Raw genomic sequence first — 21,492 nt, 5'->3', positions numbered from 1 at the left:
TTGGTTGTTGATTGTATTTATTTCAAAAACTTCCATTTTGTATTCTGTCTACTTAATCTACTGGGGACTGGCTCTTGTTTTCTGGTATTTGTTTGTATGACAGAATCACAGAATCAGGAAACACCCTCAGCCAGTCACCACCTAACCCAACCCATACATGAAAGAATCAACTCTCTATGTATCCTGGATGTCAGACTTCTCTTAGAGACACCGGAGGCAAATCCACTTAATGGATTCTTTTCTTACTTTAACTAAACTGATGTCTATTCAACAGCTTTTCAATTTAATGTAATCTATACTGAGGATTTTATCTTCTGCTGGTCTGCTTATAAACATTAAACAAAAGGCTCTCCAGGGGGGAAAAAAAGGATATGTAACTGTTTAATGTTGATTAATAATATTTTCATCATCATTTGATTGGTACAATCAAGCAAATAATAAATCAAGTCCTGATTTGTAGCATTTCCAGATTTCTCGAGTGCCAGAGCTGCCTCCAGCAATCCACTGCTGTTCTCTTTTATTTAGTTAGGAATTCTAGTCATAGCCATAGCAATTCCTTCCCCTTACAGATGAGGAAACTGAGGCCCAGAAAGGTTGGGATGGGAAAGAACTGCCTAAATGCAGAAGCAGGAGAGCAGAGACTCAAACTCTGGGTCCAAGCTGGGTCCATTCCACTTAACAGCCCCTATTCTATTGTGCAATGTATTAGTCCTGGAACCATAGAGCTAGAGGGTCACCCTCCTTTTCTCTGGGACTCAATTTGCCCCTGTGTAAAGTGGAAGGAGACTCAATGCTGAGACCCAATGAAGTGGGATTCTCTTGATTCTAGAAGGGCAGGAATAGATCACAACAAAGATTGGGGCAGGGCCAGAACTTTGGACCAGAACTTTCAGTACCAAGTTGAAGAGCAGGAATGTGGGTGACAAGCTGCTGGGCAGGGATTTCTTCATTGGGCAACAGTTTGGAAGCTTAGGTTCTGTCTTGGAGGAACCTGAGCCCAATCTGCCTCCTTGCTTCCTCCAGGATGTCTGCCAAGAGCTCACTCTCTGCCAGGGGCATTACAGGACTCTCCTTCAAACCTAGGGAATGAAGGAGGATTGTGAGCAGGGCAAGTGTGGCTGTCCCAGCATGCCCCAGGAAGTGGGGGTGTCAGGGACCCCACTAGAGGCCCTTGCCTTTGCCCTCCCCAGGGCTTGTGGAGCTCACCCTGCAGCAGACACTGCCGCACATGCTGGGCCTCGTAGACCATGCCAATGGAATTGAGGTAATTGAATGTCTCGGCATCTGCCACCTTGGGCAAAGGGAACTCAGTTTTCTTCCCATTCACTACCAGCTCCGTGGGGCACCACATGGTGGAAGGGATCTGGGAGGAGAGAGTGACCAAAGGCAAGGGGTCACACATGCATCTTCCCCCAGCTGTCCCAGGCCTCGGCCCCCTGGTGACCCTCAGGCCAGGGTCCTCTCACCTCTGCCTTGCCCTTGGTTCCATACACTGACAATGAGTTGGACAGCTCCGTGGTGATGCTACAGCTGAAGGAGGCCTGGAGTCCGCCAGGGTACTGCAGGATGGCCGTCACTGTGTCATCCACGCCTAGCAGGACAGGCCAGTGGTCAGTCGGGGAGGTCAGCTTGCTCCTCACACTTTAACCTCTCACTGGCACCCAGCAGCCAAGGTTAGGGGAAGCCTCGCCCCGCCCCCCCCATCCTTCCCCTACCCTTCCCATGGAGCAGGCCCACGGCGTGGATCTTTTCAGGCCGCTGGCCCCCGGCCACCGTGGAGATGAACTGGACGCAGTAGATGCCCAGGTCCAGGAGCCCGCCCCCTGCCTGCGCCCTGTCCGTCATACGATCCAAGTTGCTACCATCTATGCCGAAGTCCATGCGGACCACCCGCAGCTCCCCGAGGGCGCCCTGGCATAGCAGAGACCGCAGCGTCTCGGCGGCGGGGAAGAACCGCGTCCAGATGGCCTGGAGGGAGAGCGGAGCGGGGAAGAGAGGCCGCTGCGGCCCAGGGCTCGGGGAAGAGCCCGGGGCCCCCCAGGCACTTCACCCCGCACCCCCGCTGCGCTCCAAAGGGGGCCCTCCTCTCCCCCCCCCCCAGCTGCTCCCTGGGAGGGGAGTCCTTCCGGACCTCCGCCACACGGGGGCGCTGCTCCCACCTCCATCAGGAAGAGGCCGCGGGCCCGCGCGGCCGCCACCATCTCCCGGACCTCGGCGGCCGTGACCCCGAGAGGCTTCTCACACAGGACCGGCTTGCTCGCGGCCAGGCACTGCAGGACGGCGCCCAGGTGCTGCGGGTGCTGAACGGCAACGTACACCACGTCTGAGGACAGGGAAAAGCTGAGGGGCAGGGCCTACTGGAGGCCCCGCCCACGCGCGGAGAAGGCTCCGCCCCCGGGACGGTCCTTTGTGAGAGGGCGCCGCTGCCTCAGGACCGTCTCGGGGGCGGAGCCCCCCCCCCCGCCCCCCCCCCCCCCCCCCCCCCGCCCCCCCCGGTGGCTCTCTCCCCCCCCCCCCCCGCACCCTCCTCCTCCTTCCAAGTCCCGCTCCGCTGCTCTCCCTCCCCCACTCCCTAGTCCTCCCTTGGGTCAGGACTCACCCACTTCTGGGTCCTTCGTCAGTTCCGTGTAGGAGCCATAAGACTTGGGGATTTCGTGCTTTCTGGCGAAATCCTGAGCCCGGGCTAGGTCTCTGGCGGCCACGGCTACTACCTATGTCCACAGACCCGATTAAGAGCCCACTCGGACCCAGCGGCGCTCCCTAGGGGTCCTGGTCACCCCGGCCACAGCTTCCGGGCGAATTAGACCACAGAGCCGACCCCGGATCCCTTCCCCCACCCTCATCTATACTCAGTGAGCCCAGAGCCCCCTCCCCAGCTCCACCTCTGGCCTCTATGGGACCCGGGCACCCTCGACCCCCCAGCCTCCCTCTGACCTCAAGGCCACAGCCCACCCCGGCTCCCTTCCCCCAGCCCCGTCTCTCAGTGACTCCCAAGCCCCCTTCCCAGCTCCGGGTCTGGCCTCAAAGGGACCGGGGAGTGCCCGAATCCACCCTCCTTCTGAACTCAACGCCAGAGCCGACCCCCAGTCCCAGCCTCCCTCAACCCACTCCGTTGGGGCGCTAGGCTTCCCCTGTGGCGGCGGGAGGCGGCGGGACCTGATGCTCAGAGCGCGGCAGGCTCCTCAGGGCAGTGGTGAAGTCGTGGGCGATGAGGCCCGCGGACAGTATTCCCCAGCGGAGAGCTTTCTCCATCTCTGCGGTGCCCTCACGGCTTCAGGACTCCTCCTCCTCAGTCCATCCTTCCCTGTCTATTGGGGCTGCTCATTGCAGGCCTTTGGAATCTCACCCTGACCTCCACTCCCCCAAAACAAAGGTCAGATTTCACTTCAACCCGCCCTTGGCACAGTGAGAGCCAGGAAGACTCACGTGGCCAGAGACTCACAGAGATTAGTGGGAGTCAAAGACGCTCAGCAAACCAGGAAGATTCGCAGGAGCTCGGGGGCGGGGAGCCCTGGCGAGCTGCACACAGCCTAAGCTCCCTGATGAGGAGGCTTGGCCCTCCACGGAAGCCCCTCCACCTGCCACGGTGTAGCAGCAAGCACCCCAGTGTCCCCAGGGTGCCTGCTCACACAGGTTCTTGGATCTGCTTTGTTAAAGGAAAGCAACTCAAAATGGGTTAACAAGCTTACTTTAATCAGTCAGACATATATCGTTTACCTTGTTCAGGAGAAAAGGTCAGCACCCTGAACCTCAAAGTATACAGGCATAATTATCAAGACAGAAACATCAAATAGACAGATTTCCAAACTGTCCAACCATTACATCCATACCCAGTCAACATCTGGGTTTCCACATTCTGGGTTTTTCAAAGCCGGGCGACTCTCAACAACGGCTTCCCAGAATTCAGATCAAATCACAAAACACTTCTCAAAGTGAGTCCCAAGACAAAGCTACACATCAGGGCTTATATAGCCTTCTCCTGGCTCAGAGAATGTAACAACCTTATTGACTCACTGGCCAATCAAGAAGTATCTACTGAAAAACAAGCCTCCCTCCCCAGGCTTCAGGTGCACATTAGCCTAGGGGCAGGAAAGATCTTTAAAATTTACATTTCCATTACACACGGTGGCGGATCGCCTCCCGCTGCTGCCTCATTCCTCCTCCTCTCTCCCATTTACGGTTTCCATACAGGTTCTTCACTTTGGACTTTGCTTGGTCTCGCCAGCCCATCGTCCAAGAAACCTCAGCCGCTGGGAGAGTGGATGGATTCCAATACAATCGGATTCTTCTTTGGCCCCACACTACCTGGACTTTTTCCCAGCTCTGAAAGCCTTGGCTCACTAGTCCCTGCTTCTTCCTCCTCCCGAGGCTCTTCCTTCCTCTGGCAGGCCTCCTCTCCTCTTCTCCCCTTCCCCTTCCTTGGTTCAGCTCCTGCTGTCCAAATGCTGAAGGGACTCTTTTCCCAGAATCCTGATCCTGGCCCTCAGGCCCTTTACCTGGGCCCCTTTCATCAGGACCACCTTTCTGAGGGGACAGGAGTGGAGGTGACCCCTCTCTCTTTCTTGTAGAGGACTCCCAAAGCTCTCCCTCTACTCCGGGCTTCCAGATCCAATCTGCTTGCTGGACAGTTCCCACTGGATGGATGCCCTTTTGCCCCAAACATGCTTTGGTCATCAGGGATGTTGGGACCCCCAGTGCTCCCCTGGCCATGTTTTCTGTCACCTTTCCTCTGGAAGGCCCTATAGGTCCTTTGGTTCCCTGGCTCTCTGCCCCTTTACCTCACCCTGGGCCAGGCCTCTCGGTGCTCCCAGGATCCGTCTCTACCTTCCAGCTCAGCTGGGCCAAGACCATCCTGCTGCCTGGCAAGCAATGCTGCTTAACTTGAAATGCTTGTAGAACAGGGCATCTGAGACCACAGAATAGATGGGCCCTATATCTGAAGTTAAGTCACACCCCTGCCAACCTCTGGGACCAATTTCTGGGTAGCCCCTGCATAAGGATCTCTAGGAACAGGGTGCTCACCACCTCAAAGTCAAGAGACCTTGAGAGAAGCACAGAAACTGGTGGGCAGACAAACCCAGAATGTCACCCCCCCCCCCCCCCACACCGGCGGATTTCGATGCCCAGTCTTCCTTGTCCCTGTTTAGAATGCAGGGAAGCTTCCAAACAATGGCCTGCAGCTACATTCTGAGAAAGACAGACAGACAGAGCCAACCACTCAGCCAAAGAGAGTCAGAGAGTCAGCTAAGCAGAGACAGAAAACCAGTCAGAAAGAGACAGCAGCTAGAGAGATACAGAGCTAGTAGCCAGAGAGAGACAGAGATCCAGCCAGCCAGAGAGAAAGAAAGACAGCCAGAGAGAGTCAGACAACCAGCCAGCTAGAGAAACAGAGACTGCCAGAGACAGAGGGAGCTAGCCAGACAGAGACAGTGAGCCAGCCAGCCAGAGAGAGAGTCAGCCAGCCAGGTAGAAAGGGACAAAGAGAGTCAGGCAGAGAGACCAAGGGTATATTTGACAGTAGGGAGGTGGTGGGGGGGAGAGTACCTGGAGGGAAAAGCACACCAAGACAGTTTGACAAAGTACCAAGGTCACCCCTAGAATCACCATCATCCCCTCCCCCAAGCTTTAGCACAGAGATACAAGGTCCGGTCATAGTGCCCAGAAAGTCTTTATTGGGTGGCCCGGGGGATTACTAGTGCTGGGAATCAGGCACAGGGGAATCTGGGACTGGAGCTGGATCCTCCTTTTCCACAGCTGGCTCTGCTTGGGCTCCTGTCTCTATAAATACCAGGGGAGAGAGAAAATAAGGACCCAGACATCTTGGCTCCCAGCCTCAGTCCTCTCAGGGGCTCAGATCATCTGCTGACCAAAGAAACCTCAGAAATCCCAATTCCCATCAGGCTGTGGGGCAGAGCAGCAACAGACCAGGGTCTTCACCACCCCCTAGCTCTGGTTCTCTCAGGAACATGCCCAGCCAGGCACCAGGAGGAGGCCAGGAGAGGGGGAGAGCAAGGGTCAGTCCAGGGGTCAGGGTGCACCTGGATGGGGCTGGAAAAGGAGCTGTCCATCAGGGCCTGGAGCTGGTGGGTCTGGGGATGGCTGCTGCTTCCTCTGCTCCATGTGAAGGACGGCCTGCAGGGGAGGCAGGGGTGAGTGGTCCAGGGGCCCACCAAGCTCCTCCAGGGATGTATATGGAAAGGGAGCTGGAAGGAGCTGCCCAGCCAGGCCCAACCCGGCCAACCCGAGCCAGCCCAGGCACCTGCTGCAGCTCCTTCTTCTGGACCTCCAGCAGCCCCTGGGAGTGGTCCAGGGCCTTGCTCTCCTGGCTCAGCCGCTGAGCCTGGGCTGCCAGCTCGGCCTCTCTGGCCGCCAATTCTGCCTCAAAGCGTCGCAATTCCTCCTCCGTGTAAGCTGGGTGCTCCTCCAGTGTCTGGGGAGAGGCAGAGTGAAGCAGAGCAAGCCCTTCCTTGGGCCCCCCCAACCCAGGCCTCCTGGTGGGCAAGCGCAGGAGCAGCCCCTGAGCTCCAGTGCTCATAACAAGCACAAGTGGCAGGGAGAGGGGACAGAGGCCCACAGAGCAGGGGGCCAGTAAGGCCCAAGGGAGTGCCAGGGGAGCAGCCAGCTGTGCCCCCTTTTCACTCACCTCCCAGCCCTTCAGGGCAGCCTCTTCAAATTCCTTCCTCTGTGTGGCCAGCAGGAATTCCTCCAGGGTCACCAGGCGGTCTTGGTTGGTGTCCACCTAAGGGGCAGGCTAGCTGTGAGCCAGGGGTGGGGCCCTTGCAGGACGCCCCCTCCCCAGGGCTCCCCAGTCTCACTGTCTTCATCACGTGCTCACGCATCCTCAGCCTTTCTTCCTCCATCTCCCTCATGTCGTCGTCTTCATTCTTGGGGTCATATACCTTCTCCAGCTGTGGGGGGCCGGGGGGAGGGCAAGGAGGAAGGTCAGGGGGCTGGACCCAAGACAGCAGCCTTTAGTGCCTGCCTCCTAAGAGCCCAGGACAGTGCTAAGCAGCAGCCAGAAGGCCTGACACCGGGCAACATAAAGCACGCACCTCCTTGGTAAAGAGAGCCTCTAATTCCTGCTCATCCAGGACGCCATCGCTGTTTGTGTCTGGGCAAGGCAGGAAGGGGGCAGGTGTCAGGGAGGCCTGAGGCTGACGAGGCTGGCAGCTGGCTTCCAGGGTGGGCTGGGGGCACGTGGGTGCGTCTCCACTCTCATGCCCCGGGACAGGAGGGAAGGGCAGTCAGGCTGGGGCAGAACTCATGAAGGGTACAGAGGGTTCCAGATCCCTTCTGGTGTAGACTTGGGTGGAAGGCATAAGACCACAGGAGGCCTCTCCACAGTAATCATGTCCTGGGGCCCATTCTTTGGGCCACCATCAGGAAAGCAGTGGCAGCTGCTGGGGAACCAGGCCAGGGACCTCATCCTGCACAGCCTCCAGGCCACCTCATGGACATCTACCCTCACCCACCCAGGAACTCACCATGTAGCCTAAAGAAGGTCTTAGGGTTGAACTCAGTGGGATCCAGTCCATCAGTCTCTTCCCACACCTCCTTCAGCTGGGCCTGGCTGCCCTGTGGGTTGTAAGGAGAGAGTGGGCCCTGGGGCCTAGGCCAGGGGCAGGAGGGACTGAGGCCAAGCCCAGACTGTCCCTTCCAGTGATGCCTGTGGAGGGAGCTGGGAACAGTTGGCCATCCCCACAAGCCCTGCCCAAGATGCTGATCCCCAGGGGCCGGCCCTCACTGGCACATTGAGCCGAGGGTGCTGCCGGTGTCTCTGCTTCTGCTCCTGCAGCCTCCGCTCCTCCGCCAGCCGCTGTTCCTCGCCCAGGGAGTCCAAGTAGCGTCGCCGTTCGTGCTCCTTCAGCATCTCATAACGCTTGAACTCTTCGTGGTGGGCTGCGTCATACTGGGCCAGGTCCCGAGTGGCCTGGGGACCCATCCCAGAAGGTCAAGGGGGTGAGGCCGCCTCATGCTCTCACCCTCTTCTTCATGGCTTCAGGCTGAAAGCCAAATATGACCTCTACAACTGCCCCACCTACCCAGGATCTGCGGCTTGCACCCAGCCCCAGCGCCAAACCACTTCCTGCCTGGCCCTGGCCCTTGTACCCTGTCAGGAGAGCAAATACCGCCTGAGCTGGGCAGGAAGGTCAGCCTGGTTTGTTCTTCAGTGTTCCAGCCCATCAGCTCCTTCAAAATGCTCCTGGGGCTCCAGGTGATCCAGCGAGTCTGAGAGGCCCAGAACCTCAGCCCGCCCCAGAATCTGGAACTTGGATATGAGCCTCACCGTCTGGATCAGCAGCTCCAGGTCCCGGGCCTCAAATGTATGCTGGTTCTGAGGGTCCAGGTGTTCAAACTGCTTGAGAAGGCTCAGGTGATCCACCTGGACCTCTGGGACCAGGGAGAGAGGGTTGTGCTCAGGCTGAGCCTCAGGGCCCTGCACTCATGTGCCCTCCCACAGGGTCCAAGCCTTACCAGGCTCCTGGGCAGCATCCAACTTGGCCTTGAGTAGCATTCGCAGGCGTGACACCTCCTGCCGCTTGAGTTCATCCAACTTGGTGCGAATGTGGTGACTGACAAAGTCAAGCTCCCGACTCAGTTTCCCACTCTGGACCCCAGGGAGACACAGAGAGGCCCAGTCAACACAACAGGGAGTTAGCAAGCAGCTAGCTGGAGGGGGAACAGGACAGCAGGAGAAAGGGGCCCACACACTGGGACAGACTCAGTGGGCCAGGCCCTCCTCAGGGGTCCCTGCCCCCCACCTTGATGTCCTCTGCGTTGGCAGCCTGTAGTTTCTCTCGGAAATGTCCATCTGTCTCTAGAACCTGAATCACTTCTTGTAAGTAGCGATGGTAATACAGTCCTGTGTCCTAGGAAGACAAGGCAGACTCCTTAAACCCAAGGCTGACCCAGGTACTGCTCTGCTCGGAAGCCTTCAGGGGATACTCACTGCCTCCAAGATTCAAACACAGACTCCCTTGCTTGGCTTTCAAAGCTTTCATGTGACTGACCAAGACAGACTCAGCCTTTCTCAGCAATGCAAGAAGCTAAAACACTCCCCAAAGCCTCATGATGGAAAATGCCAGTTACATGCAGAGAAAGAAATATGGGAGTTTCAATGAAGAGTGAAGCAGGCTCTTTTCTTTATTTTTGTTTGTTTTTTTCTTTCTCATGGTTCTTCCCTTTCATTCTAATCCTTCTATTCAACATGACTAATGTGATAATGCATTTAGTAGGAATGTATATGTAGAGCCTGTATCAGATTGCAGGCCATCTTGGGGAGGTGAGAGGGGGTGAAAATTTAAAACTTACGGAAGTGAATGTTGAACACTAAAAATTAATAAATTAACTAAAATTTTTTAAAAAGCCAAAAAAAGGGGCAGCTAGGTGTCACAGTGAGTAAAGTCCCAGCAGGGAGTCAGGAGGACATGAATTCCAGCCTCAGACACTTAACACCCACACACAAAAAAACTAGCCGTGTAACCTTGGGCAAGTTACTTAACCCCAATTGCCCTCCAAAAGGAAAACAAACAAACAATCCCACCACCCTTTCATGGCATGTTTCCAGACCCCTCTCATTCTCCTTTACAAATTCCATGATCCAGCCCAAGCTTTCTAGTCTGTCTTCTGCCTCCAGGACTTTGCACAAGTTATATGCTCCATGCCTACCACACACTCCCTCATAGCCATCCCTCTTGAGACTCAGCAGTCCAGGACCCTACTCCATTTCTTGGTGTTCCTCCCCAGAAATCCAAAACTCCAAAGAGCATTTCATTTCTTCTCTCTCTTTTTTTTTTTTTTTTTTTTGCTTTTTGGAGGGCAATTGGGGTTAAGTGACTTGCCCAAGGTCACAAGGCTAGTTTTTGTGTTAACTGTCTGAGGTCGCATTTGAAACTCAGGTCCTCCCGACTCCAGGGCGGGTGCTCTATTCACTGTGCCACCTAGCTGCCCACATACAATGATTCCACTCGGTGCCAGACAGGAGGAAAGCACCAGGCTCCCCAAGGCAAAACCAAACATTTTCTCCTTGGAGAACAAGGGAGAGTTAGGGGAAATGCAGATGCTGTGTAACATAACGGGGATTGGGAGGCTATTGGGAGACTACTCTGGGGAGAGGAGCCCTCGACATGGGCTGGAGGGATGCAGGGCTTCCAAGAAGGGGAAAGGCTGTTTCACGCTGGAAATTGTAAGCCCCCGGGATGGAGGACAGAGCCTGACCTGGAGGCAGGGCACTGAAAACTACAGGCAACAAGAGTCAATTTCTTTTCCCAGCAGACCCTGGGGCACAAGAGCTCTCCTAGCCAGTCCCAAGCTAAGGCACACGGAGTTAGGTAGAGTTTCCAAGGATGGACTCTGCTCCCCGCAAGAAGTGGGCCAAGTCGCTACCGTGGTTACGAACCACGAGGCCCGCCACTGGGGGACCCACGGGCATGGTGACCTCGGACCTTATTTGGGCTCCTGGTTTTCCCATAGACCACCACCCATGCCTGACCCTCTCGGAAAGACTCCAACTCCCAGAAGACTCTACGAGAACAAGGCGCCCGGGGGCTTTGCAAAGGCTGCTGGGAGTTGTAGTTCCGACCATCACCAGCTACATAGGCGGGGCAATATGTCTCACCTGAGTCTCAGGAGGAGAAGGAGGCACCTCATCCTTCTTGGACTCAGGACGATCCAGAGGAACTTGTTGGGCAGGTATCGGCAGCAACAGCAGCAGCAAAGAGGCAAACAGCCCCCGGGGCAGCATGTTAAGGGCTGCCCGAGACAAGTGGACGGAATCAGGGGAGCCTGGGCCTGAGGTCAAAGCTCCTTCTCCTTCACCCCGGCTTCGGCTTCAGCATCTCCGGACCCCACGTGCCCCACAGAGTCCGCCGACCCAAAGCTGATGGAGGTGTAGAAACTACAAGTCCCATGAGGACTAGGGGTAGAGCCTCAGTGGGGTCCATCCAGAGGATCCCGGGCGTTGCTAGGAGATGTAGTCGGGTCCCACCCGCACACCGCCAGAAAAGCCTCGGCCTCCCTCGTTTTCCACCCTCCCTCCACAGCGACCACGGAGCCCCTGCCCCCAGGATGCTTACGTCTCTCTCCGCACGAGTCGGGGGATGAGGGAAGGTACTCCGCACTTTCAAGCGCGGAGCAGGGTAGGGGGTTTCAGGGCCCGGATGCTGCCAAAGGTCAGCCTCCCGCTTCTTCCCTTGCTGCCAGACTTTCTATTCGTGCCGCCCCCGCCTCAAAACTAGCCAATCGAAAGGGCCACTGTGGCCGATGTGGCCTATGTGGTGGGGTCACATGGCCAGGCTCCGCCCATGAGAGAGAGAGAGAGAGAGAGAGAGAGAGAGAGAGAGAGACAGACAGACAGACAGACAGACAGACAGAGCAACAGAGCCTGCCTTCTCCCTTCTCCCGAGTTCCAGTAGCAGCCTCCTTCTAGTTTCCTAATTAGGGGAAAGCCCATAGAAGACTTGGACATGGCCATGCAACTACAATTGGCCACACGATGGGTTTACTCGCCCTTCCATCAATTATTGCGCAGCCAGTCTTCCTGGGAGTTGTAGTACATTTGGTTTTACGTTGCCAAGGGGGCTACATGGTGGAGATTGGGGCCCTTTAAGGAACCTAGAAGTACCAATTCCAAGCCGGAACGTTGTGTCAGGTGCTAGGCAGCAGATAGGGGACGAGTTCAGAGGCCGCGAGGGAGCTTGGTAGTGGGGGCCAAGAGGAGGAGGAGGAGGCTGGGGGGTGGGGGAAGGCGCTGGTCCTGGAGGGGTCCCGCCCCACCGGGGCTCAGAGCACCAGGAAAACTAGCTAGCACCTAGCCCCCCAACCAGGGACCTTCTTAGCCTTGGGAGTCAGAGCAAACCAGGTATGGGGGAGGAAGGACAGATGAGAAACTGACCAGACTGCCTGTTCCTTTCTTTCAGGTACCCTGACATTTCTCTCCTCCCAGTCCTCACACTCAGTGGGACTCAGTTTCCCAAGGCCAGAGGGTTCCTAGGGTATTAAGGACTCAGGAGTCTGAGGCACCCAGTCCTAATCCCCTCTTGGATTCAGCTGTCATGGCCCACATGCCTTAGCCTCTTTAGATATTCAAAGTTTGGGGCAGAGTTCCTAACCTTCAGAAATCTCAATCTTAGAGCTCCAGTTCATGCAGGGAACTATGAGTTCCTCCCACCTCCACCCCTCCCCCCCCCAGGACAGTTCCCCAGCCTCTCATGTCTCATGGAGCATCCATTTCCCTTCCAGGTCAGGAGAGAAAACTGTTGCTGTGCAAAGGTGGAAGGCATATTGTCTGAGGGACAAAGAGAAAGAGACAAAGGGAGTGAAAGAGTGAGGGACTGTACTGTTGGGTGGAGGAAGGAGCCAAAGCTGTGAAGCTGGTATAGGTCTGGAAGCTGGAAGCCAAGGCTTTCCCATCAAGCTGCAGAGGCAGAAAGCAGGAGTTTTGTGTCCTCAATCCCTAATCACAGCCTTCTAAACTAGAAATAGATTAGCCAGGGAATCAAATGAGGGCAGGAAGAAAGCAGTGGCAGTGAAGGTGAGGGACCTTCCAGAGCAGGCAGAGGCCCTGGCTCCTTGATGTCTGAGAGGGTCTGCTGCCACACTCCTGTTTCCAGAAGGGGGCTGAGACCTCCTCCTGAGGGGGGTTGAGACTGGAGGGTCACATTCCTGGGTCTCTGAGGGAGGCTAAAACCCAAGAACAGAGAGCCTAAATCCTAAGGCCTGATCCCTGTATCACTAGGATGTCTCAGGACAGTGACCTGTGGAGGAAGGATTTGTGAGTTATGACTATTTCTGCTGGGGGTGGGAGGGAGGTGGCAGTGGGGTGGAATCTGGAGAACACAAACTTAGGTCCCTGTGTATTTGGGGGTGCAGGAAGCTAGGGAGTAGGCTAGAGAAAGGCAATCCTGGGGGAGGACACCCCTGGATCCCCAGGGTAAAGAGAATCTTGGGTGCCCAGAGCAGAGTTCTCTTCCTTGTAATCTCCCTGGAATAAATTCGGCTTTGGGAGGTGGCCGAACACACGTTGGGGGAGCCCAGGACCAATCAGCTTTAGACCCGTGTATCTCTCTCCTCAGGAGTCTTTGCATCGAACTTGCAGCTGTGAGGCAGCAGAAGCTGGAGCAGCAGGTACTGAGGCCCCTCCCCTTATATCTGTTCCCTATTCCCGCCAAAGCTGTGCCTCTACCTGTTGTGGGACCTCGGAGGGGCCACCATGCCTCTCTGGGCCTCTGACTTCCCCTCTGTGAAAGGGGAGGGCAAGGTGGGAGCCTTGGGGTTAGAGGATATCTAAGCATTCTGAGGGCCTCCCTCAGCGGCGCCTGTTAGAGAAGAAGCAGCGGCGCAAGCGCCAGGAGCCACTGATGGTCCAGGCCAATCCCGACGCTTTCCTGCGGTCCCGGCGGCCCCGGCGACGGGAGGAGCGTGGCCACCGGGAGAGTGGTGAGGACTAGTTAGAGGACACTGGGAGGCGTCCAGCGAGGCATGGCGCTTTGGCCTGGGACCTGTGGCAGACACGCTGTCGTTCTCTAGGCCCCGGGAACCCTTTCCTCCTGGAGAACGTGCCCGAGGCGCACCTACGCCCTGGAGCACACAGCATTCAGGGCAACGTTAACTGTGGTGGTGACTGTGGCAGCGAAAGCACCCCTCGACATGCCTTAGGAGGGTCTGGTAAACACAGCCCTCCCGGACCTCGCCTCCTCGTGCCCCCTAGTCCTGTCCTGACTCTTGGGTGGCAGGCTCCTCCGCTCCCCCTCATCCCTTTTTAACTTTCCCATTCTTCGTCCCTGGGGAGCCCAGCTGGCCCTGTCCCCGGGCTGCAGCGCGACCTCCTTGGGGACCAGAAGACCCTGTCCCGGGCTTCTTTTCCTCAGGACCCAGATCTCCCCTCCCTTGGTCCCCATCGGCTAGTGATCCAAGGGCTTGCCCTCAGCTCTCACTCTGGGCCCACAGACAACTCTGACCCAGAACTGGAGGAGGTCTCGGTAGAGGACACCCTGGTCTCTCTGTCTCTCAGCAAGGAGCTGCCTGGGACCCGGCGCCGAGGATGGCCGGCTCGGCAGCGGCCAGGTAAATAGGGGCTTTCTGGCGGGTGGGGAAACTCGGCCCTAAACCGGACCGCGGGATTCGGAAAGGGGCCGCCGCCATGACTCGTTACACCTCACCCCCAGTCTTTCACGGCCACCTCCTCAGGGAGAGTGGACACTCTGCAGAAGACCAGCCCTTCGAAGACCCCAACGCACAAAACAGAGGAAGAGACAGTGGGGACGCCAGAGGAGATGCGGGAAGGTTTGGAACGCAGGGCGGAAGGGCAGGCTCAGAACCGGCGCTCTCAGAAGGAGCAATAACATCCCTCCCCGCTGTGGCCGAACCTGACCTCCCTCTGCCTCTCCCTCTCCCTCTCTCTCCCCCTCCCCCTCTCCCTCCTTACCCTCCCTCCACTTCCTTTCCCTATCCTCTCTTTCTCTCGATTTTTAGAATTAGAAAGCCCTGCAAAAAACCAGACCGCTGAGGAGGACCTAGGAGAGCCTAACCTTGGCGGGAGCCAAGAATCCCAGAATGACCTGAGAGACAGGAGGAGGCCTAGGGAGACAGGTGAGCCAGAAACCAAGCAGCCGCGCCCACCCGACGTCATGCCTCCGCCACTGCTCTTAAGGCCCCGTGGCTTTGGGCCACCAAGACTCCCCCAGAGACCCCAGGCCTCCAGAGAGGGAGCTCTTCTGTTTTGCCAGCTTCCTATAGAAGAACGCTGCAGAAATAATGAGCCCCAATAATTCTGGCCTCGGGAATTTCAGCTCCCACCTCAGTGGATGCTTGAGGTTCCCGCCCTCCATCAATCACGTTCTTGGGTCCTACTTTGCACCCAGGAGTACCAGCCCTCAGCGACCTCCAAGACTGTTTCTCCGGGACCCTGGAGTTGGAATGCCCTAACCCAGTGCCCCGGGGACTCCCAGGGGTCCCAGCCTGCCAGGACCGTCACCACCTCCTCCTCCGTTTCCCCCAGAGGAAGAGGAGGAGGCGGCAGCTGACTGTGAGGATAGCAGGAGCTACGAAGCTCCGGACTCAGGACTGGAAAGCGCCTCACAGCGAAGCCGGAACCACCGTGACTCGGTGTCCAGCAAGGTCAGCTCAGAGTTGAAGAGGGACTGGTGGACGAAAGGACCAATCAGAGCTCTGGATGTGCCCGGCGGGGCGGGCCTCGCCATAAAGAAGTGCTTGTTACTGCGTGGAACTGGCCGACCAGGCGGGGCGTTTGCACTCCTGGTGAATCAGGGTGCAGAGTGCTAGTTTGGAGGGGGTGGGGCACAGTGGGTGTGTCCCGGCAGGTGCTGGGAATGCAGAGCTCCCAGCCGCCGGGAGCGCCTGATTGGCATTCCTGGGCACCAAAGGGCAAGGCGGGGAGGTGGATTTCAACCTGGAAGAATACTAGGCCAGCCACGGAACCCAAAGGCCTGGATTCGAGACCCTGCTCAGGCACTAACTGCCTGCGTTACGTTAGGTAATAACACCGGTCTGTGGGTAAGTTACACCCCTTTGTGTAACTTGCCTGGGACACCTGGAAAGACGCAGGGAGGAGCATTTAATTTATCCGATCTGGGACTCCTCAGTAGTTAATGGGAGACTGCCGAATCCCCGCTGGCCAATAGATGGGCGGTACGCCTGGGCGAGCCTGCTCGGCGGCCAATGGGAGGGCGATCCGCGCGAGGCGGGGCTCACACCTGGGCTGCCACACAGGAGGAGGAGGAGGAGGTGGAGGCGGGGACGGCGACCAGGGCGCTGGAGTCTTCTGAAGACAGCGGGGACGGGGCAGGGGACGCCGACAAAGCTTGGGAAGCCCTACACGAAGCATGCATCCCGAGGCCTGGCGAGGACATGGAAGCCTACGTGCTGAAACCCGCTCCTCGCAGCCGGATGGTGCAGTGCAGGATCAGTCGAGACAAGCGGGGCATGGACAAGGGCATCTTCCCTTTCTACTACCTCTACCTAGAGGGTCCCAACGGCAAGAAGGTGTGCCCTGTCAGCCCTGCGCTCTGGACTTTGGAATCCCTTGTCCCCATTCCCAGGATTGCCCATTCTTCAGGCCTCCTGCAGAGATTGTGGTCCCTGGAGCCCTGAATTCAAGAGTCCCTGCCTCCCCCCCTCAAGGACCCAAGAGCAGAAACCCCCAAATTCAGAATTCTTTCCTCGGTCAACAAGATTTCTCAGGCTCCAATCCTTGTACCAAGAGGCCTCTGCTTCATGGGGGAAGACCTCCAGTTCACCAAGCCCTAGGAAGGAATCCGAGCCAGTGCCCATACCCTGGAATTCCTATCCCTGTGATCCAAAATACCAGCCCAGGAACCTCCCCTATACTTAGCCTTTCCCTCACCTGACCCAGGCATTCCACCGGGCCCCTTAAGGGCCTTTGAGGTGTCCCTTGCTGCTCCTCACCTTTGGACCCCAGCCCAGCCCCTTCAAGTTAGCCTCCCTCAATCCCCGCCCACCATTGCTGGTCCGCAAACGCCCCGGGGCCAAAATGGAGCTTCACACCTGCCTGTGGAGGGTGGCAAGGGGAGACCCTGAGATATATAACTGGAACCTCCACCCCCCCACTCCTAGTATTTCCTCCTGGCTGGGCGCAAGAGGAAAAGGAGCAAGACTTCCAACTACCTCATTTCCGTGGACCCCGTGGACCTGTCTCGGGATGGAGACAACTTTGTGGGCAAAGTCAGGTGGGTCACAGGCTCCAGGGTGGAATCCTGAGTCCCTACAGGGGTGCCTGGGTCTGCAGAGGCGCCAGAGGGCAGAAGGGCTCGCTGAGGTTCCCACAGACTCTCGGAGTTCTTGTCCTACCGACAGGTCTAACGTCCTTGGCACTAAATTCACCATCTTCAACAACGGGGTGAACCCAGAGCGGAAAACCTTCATGCCAGAATCTACCCGAATCCGGGAGGAACTGGGGGCTGTGTGCTATGTGAGGGCTGGTTTGGCAAGGTAGGAGGGCTGGAAGAAGAGGGGGAAGAAATTGTGATGGACAAAAATACTGGTCCTTTCTTACAGGAGACCAATGTGCTGGGATTCCGGGGACCTCGGAAGATGACAGTCATCATCCCGGACATTGATCCCCAGAACCAAAGGCTCAAAGTCCAGCCCCAGAATGTGAGTGAATCTTGAAGCAGGGGAGGGAAGTGACTGGAAGGGGAAGGAAAATCCTGGCCTCCTGAGGGTGACGCTAAGCCCTGAGCCATTGGGCCCCAAGGTCCAAGCTGGTGGACACCAGGCATGGGCCCTGAGAACAAGACTGGATACTGGGGACATAGGTCCCCAAAGCTGGTCCTTGTCTTTCCCCAGGAGCAGGAATCCCTTCTGAACCGTCTGCAGCGAGGGGCCAGTCAAGGCCTGGTGCTTCTACAGAACAAGGCTCCATCCTGGAGCAATGAGACTGGCGCCTACATCCTCAACTTCCACGGGCGCGTCACTAGGGCCTCGATCAAAAACTTCCAGATTGTGCACCCTGACAACCGTGAGCCCCAGGGTCAAGGCTCCAGACAGGAAAGGGTGGGGTGGGAAGGGAGCCAGGCCTCCAGGTGTGGGCAGCCTTTTGCGAAAATTTGTAGTCCGATATCAGTCAATGCAGAACAAATATGGGTCTAAGGCCATCAGTCCCCAGCTCTCAATGAGCTCCCTGTCCAAAGCAGAAGACTGCATACAAGCAACTGAGTACAAAGAAAGTATAGACAGGACAAATTGGAGATAAGTAACAGAGAAGACACTAGCGTTATTGGGGAGCAGGAAAGGCTTCTTGCAGAAGGTGGGGATTTGTCTGAGACTAGAAGGAATCCAAGAAGGGAATGAGGAGAAAGCATTCCGTGTATGGAACTGGAGAGAGAGCTAGCGCCAAAATTCCCTGTGACAGGAAAAGACCCTGGATATCATTCCTGACCAGGGATGTGCCCAGAAGCACAGCTCCCAGCTGGGATCCCTGGCCCACTGCCACTCTTTCCCAACCCCACCCCCAGGGACCTTGGGCATGGATGAGGACTGGACTACAGCTCCCAGGAGAACTTGCGGTGGAGCCCGCCAAGGACCTCATTTGCGGGGCTCGGAGGCGGCCCCGATGGCTGCTGGGTGTTGTAGTACCTTTGGCTGGGATGGAGCCGCATGTCAAACAGCATCTTCTCCTCTCTTCCAGCTGAATACCTCATACTGCAGTTCGGTCGCGTAGCCCCGGACACGTTCACAATGGATTATCGATTCCCCCTCTGTGCCCTCCAGGCCTTCGCCATCTGCCTGTCCAGCTTCGATGGGAAGCTAGCGTGTGAGTGACACGCCCTACCCCTCGGCCTCATGAGGCTGGACCCCAATAAAGCGCTACCCTCCTGCCAAGTGTTTCTAGCCTGTTCTTCCTGGTCCAGCCCTCCCAAACCCTCTGGAGCAGGGAGGAAAAAAGAAATTTGACTTCCCTTCAGGCCCTGGGGCAGGACAGCCCATGAGCAATCCCCAGGTAGACAGGTGCCTTTTGGGAATTTTCCATCCCTCCACACCCCCACCCCACCTCACCCCAGTATTTCATCCATAAAATCCTAGTCCTGGATCCCCTTGTTTTACAAGAGAGGAAACTGAGGCCCAGGCAGGTGCAGTGACTTATTCAGGGCCACAATGTTGGCAGAGCCAGAGTTGGTACCCAAGTCTACTGACTCCAAGCCAGCATGGGTTGGGAATAGGGTGTAAGGGGTATCAGGTTCCAGAGAAAGGCAACTAAAGGAAAAAGACATAGAGTGAGAAACTGAGGCTTGCATTGAAGAGATGACAGCCTAGGAAAGCCCCATGGCTTCACTCATTGGTTATTTGGGCCAGCTTGGGGTCACCCGCCCCCATTCAGACTCCCCTGCCCCTTCCAAATTGAGGAGTAGAGTGAGAAGAAATATTGTCTAAGACAGAGACCCAGAAAGATCCCTAGGCCCCAGGGATACAAGAGAGAGCTCACTAGAGCAAGACCTAAAGATGTAATCCTCCCAAGAGACATGGGTAGAGATGTTGGCAGAGGTTGTAGGAGAAGAGGGAGATTGTCAATAGGCATAATCCCCATGCAACTGGGCCACGGCGCAGCCATGGATGCAGACTCTAACCCCCTGTTACCATCAGGCACAGAGAAGAAATTCACTAACAGAAATAGACACTGTACAGCAGGAGGAGGAAATCTGAGGACCAGTGGCTACCTGGGTGCCTCTGCCCGTGCCTCGGGCATGGAACCCTCCTGTGCCTACTGGAACAAGGGGTGCACAAGCACCTTGGTGGGCTTGTGTGGGTGGCCAGACCCCGGCGCAAGAGAAGGAGAGAGGCAGGCAGACGTACAGGGCCACCAATGCCCAAGCTCTGGCCATGATCAGCATCAAGACCCAGCCGGGGCTCATGGAGCTCCTGCAGGGCTACCGTGGTGGACATTGACGTACTTGGCAATGGACTATTCCCCAAGCTTCAGGGACAGCTGCAACCTCAGCATAGACAGTTCAAGGATGGGGTGGGGGGGCTGTGGTGAGGGGTAGATGTCTAGGGCGAGGAAAATGGAAAGTTAAACCACCATTTAAGAAAGAATGTAGGGCGGCTAGGTAGTGCAGTGAATAGGGCAACAGCCCTGGAGTCAGGAGGACCTGGCTTCAAATCCGACCTCAGACACTCAATATAAAAACTAGCCATGTGACTTTGGGCAAGTCACTTAACCCCAATTGCCCTCCAAAAAAAGGCAAATAATAATAATAATAATAAAAGAAAGAATGCAGAAGAGTATCTGCATGTGCAGAACCTCTCGATCCACATGAGGGAGACCACACAGAGCCAATGGCAGCCCATCCCAAGTCTGATGAACGAAGCCCCAGACTTGAGATCTCCATCGGTTGTCCGAAGTCCTTAATGCCAAAGAGGCCTATGGGATCTGAAGAACATGTGGGGGTGATGGCCACCATTTTTATGTCATCAAATGAAACTCATATGACATTCTGGTGATGAAAGAGAAAGTGACTGTATTGGCCAATATGATCATCGCGACAGTTTTGGAGAAATTTAGACACTGGAGAAATCCCATCAGAGACTCAGACTGGGGAGAGAGGCTTCACCATGCTGTGAAACAGAAGGGCTGGGTCTGAGTCCCACCTCAGATGCTTACTACCTATGTGACCTTGGACAAGTCACTCACAGCATCAGTTTCTTCATCTGTAAATTAGGGAGTTGGACTAGATAGCTGTTTAGGTACCTTCCAGCAAAATGAGCCTGGGGCCAAGGAACATCTATGGTGGCCACACCCATAAGGCAAATTGCTTTCCTGGCCATCCAGGGAGCCTGGTCCAGCTGTCAGTCAGTGCCAAAGGCAATCTCGGTGGGACCTCCAAGTGAAATGGACATGACAGCAAAGCCAATTATAATTTGATAGGAGTGTTTATTAACCAACCAGTGACTGCCTCCCCAATAGGGAAGACAGCATTGAATCTTCTGAAAGATATCCTTTTATAGAGCTAGGTGTTGCTAATCAACAAAATGTGGTTGGCGGGAGGGAGGGCTACCATTTCTAGTAAAGTCTTGGGTACCTAACAAGAACAGACTTGTATCTGGGGTATGTTTCTAGCAACACAGGTGAAACGTTCCCTCACTATTATGTTATAGGTGGTTTCCAGGGACCCTGGTAGGAGTCTCCTTCTAGCAGGTTTAGGGGGCTTTGGTGTATAATTTCTGATGGGCACTTCACTTGTATGTGGCATTATACCTTGCAATGGCCACTCTCCTCCACCAGTGGGACAAGAGGCTCCCAAGCACATTGGACTGCTGAGAGCTCTCAAGCATCCTCAGCCTTAGACAGCAAAGATAGGAAGAATGGTAGAACCCCCTTTGCTGGCAGAGTCTCCTTCCCCTCTCAGCAGGATTGACTGCAGTTCTTGGGAATGTTCTTTCTAATTCCTCCAGAAGCATTTATTAAGGTTCTACCTTGCACCAGGCACTGTGCTAAATAATGGAGAGGCTGAAACTCTTGCCAGCTAAAACCAGTGGTTGGGTCCCTTGGAAGGTTGCTTTGGGCAAGTCCTCAGACCCATTCCCAGCAGTTTCTGCCTCCTGATGGAAGTCAATCCATTCCAAGAAGGGAGAGTGAGAATCCCCCATGACATCCTGTCTTTTGAAAGACTCGTCAGAGCATCTCTGACAACTGCCCCCTTTATGTCTCATGCCTCCTTTAGCAATTCCAGCTCCACACTTTCATCTCCTATCGGCACCTCAAGATGCAGAAAATGGACAGAGAAGAGTCACTGGCAGGTGGCACGAGGGAGAGACACCTGCTGGCGCTCTCAGCCAAAAGTGGACCTTGCTTCTTGACTTGCCTTAGTGGCCATTTCATTCTGCCATAGTAGAGAATCCAGCAAGGGGAAATTCTGCTCTGAGTCTGATTCTCACTAACTGGGAGGGCCTGGCTGCTGGCAGGGAGGCAAATGATAGGAACCCTGGGAAGGGAAGGGGAGGATCACTGTGTCCTAG

At 56.0% G+C, this 21,492-nt stretch overlaps 3 protein-coding genes across 4 annotated transcripts; 1 reads left to right on the top strand and 2 right to left on the bottom strand.

Moving 5' to 3' along the window:
- Positions 1 to 363: 363 nt before the first annotated feature.
- On the bottom strand, positions 364 to 3,460 carry DHDH (dihydrodiol dehydrogenase). Of its 2 annotated transcripts, none has more exons than XM_069103367.1 (7): positions 3,157 to 3,460; positions 2,600 to 2,711; positions 2,160 to 2,323; positions 1,716 to 1,968; positions 1,467 to 1,591; positions 1,207 to 1,363; positions 364 to 1,079 (listed from the first exon to the last, which is right to left on the bottom strand). In XM_069103367.1, the coding sequence occupies exons 1-7, from the start codon at positions 3,250 to 3,252 to the stop codon at positions 970 to 972; spliced, it is 1,017 nt and encodes a 338-aa protein (XP_068959468.1). In that variant the 5' UTR covers positions 3,253 to 3,460; the 3' UTR covers positions 364 to 969. The 2 variants fall into 2 exon arrangements, with proteins under 2 accessions (XP_068959468.1, XP_068959470.1); XM_069103369.1 differs by having other exon boundaries at positions 1,863 to 1,968.
- A 2,192-nt stretch (positions 3,461 to 5,652) lies between these two features.
- Positions 5,653 to 11,235, bottom strand: NUCB1 (nucleobindin 1). Its single transcript, XM_069103354.1, has 13 exons — positions 11,076 to 11,235; positions 10,619 to 10,752; positions 8,763 to 8,870; positions 8,476 to 8,608; positions 8,288 to 8,391; positions 7,745 to 7,930; positions 7,485 to 7,575; positions 7,053 to 7,111; positions 6,816 to 6,908; positions 6,644 to 6,739; positions 6,260 to 6,430; positions 6,039 to 6,132; positions 5,653 to 5,778 (listed from the first exon to the last, which is right to left on the bottom strand). Exons 2-13 carry the CDS (start codon positions 10,742 to 10,744, stop codon positions 5,693 to 5,695), a joined length of 1,347 nt encoding a protein of 448 aa, XP_068959455.1. The 5' UTR covers positions 10,745 to 10,752; positions 11,076 to 11,235; the 3' UTR covers positions 5,653 to 5,692.
- Positions 11,236 to 12,204: 969 nt separating this feature from the next.
- On the top strand, positions 12,205 to 18,349 carry TULP2 (TUB like protein 2). The gene is made up of 14 exons (XM_069103352.1): positions 12,205 to 12,772; positions 13,074 to 13,125; positions 13,311 to 13,437; positions 13,528 to 13,665; positions 13,948 to 14,064; positions 14,188 to 14,296; positions 14,447 to 14,589; positions 14,966 to 15,117; positions 15,730 to 16,002; positions 16,594 to 16,706; positions 16,834 to 16,948; positions 17,035 to 17,133; positions 17,326 to 17,497; positions 18,167 to 18,349. The coding sequence occupies exons 1-14, from the start codon at positions 12,738 to 12,740 to the stop codon at positions 18,298 to 18,300; spliced, it is 1,779 nt and encodes a 592-aa protein (XP_068959453.1). The 5' UTR covers positions 12,205 to 12,737; the 3' UTR covers positions 18,301 to 18,349.
- Positions 18,350 to 21,492: the final 3,143 nt, after the last annotated feature.

This window comes from Petaurus breviceps, unplaced genomic scaffold (genome assembly GCF_028583685.1).
Source record: "Petaurus breviceps papuanus isolate PSGF00001 unplaced genomic scaffold, PetGlider_PUasm1.0 577, whole genome shotgun sequence".
NCBI lineage: Eukaryota > Metazoa > Chordata > Mammalia > Diprotodontia > Petauridae > Petaurus > Petaurus breviceps.
This window is presented reverse-complemented; position numbering and strand designations above follow the sequence as displayed.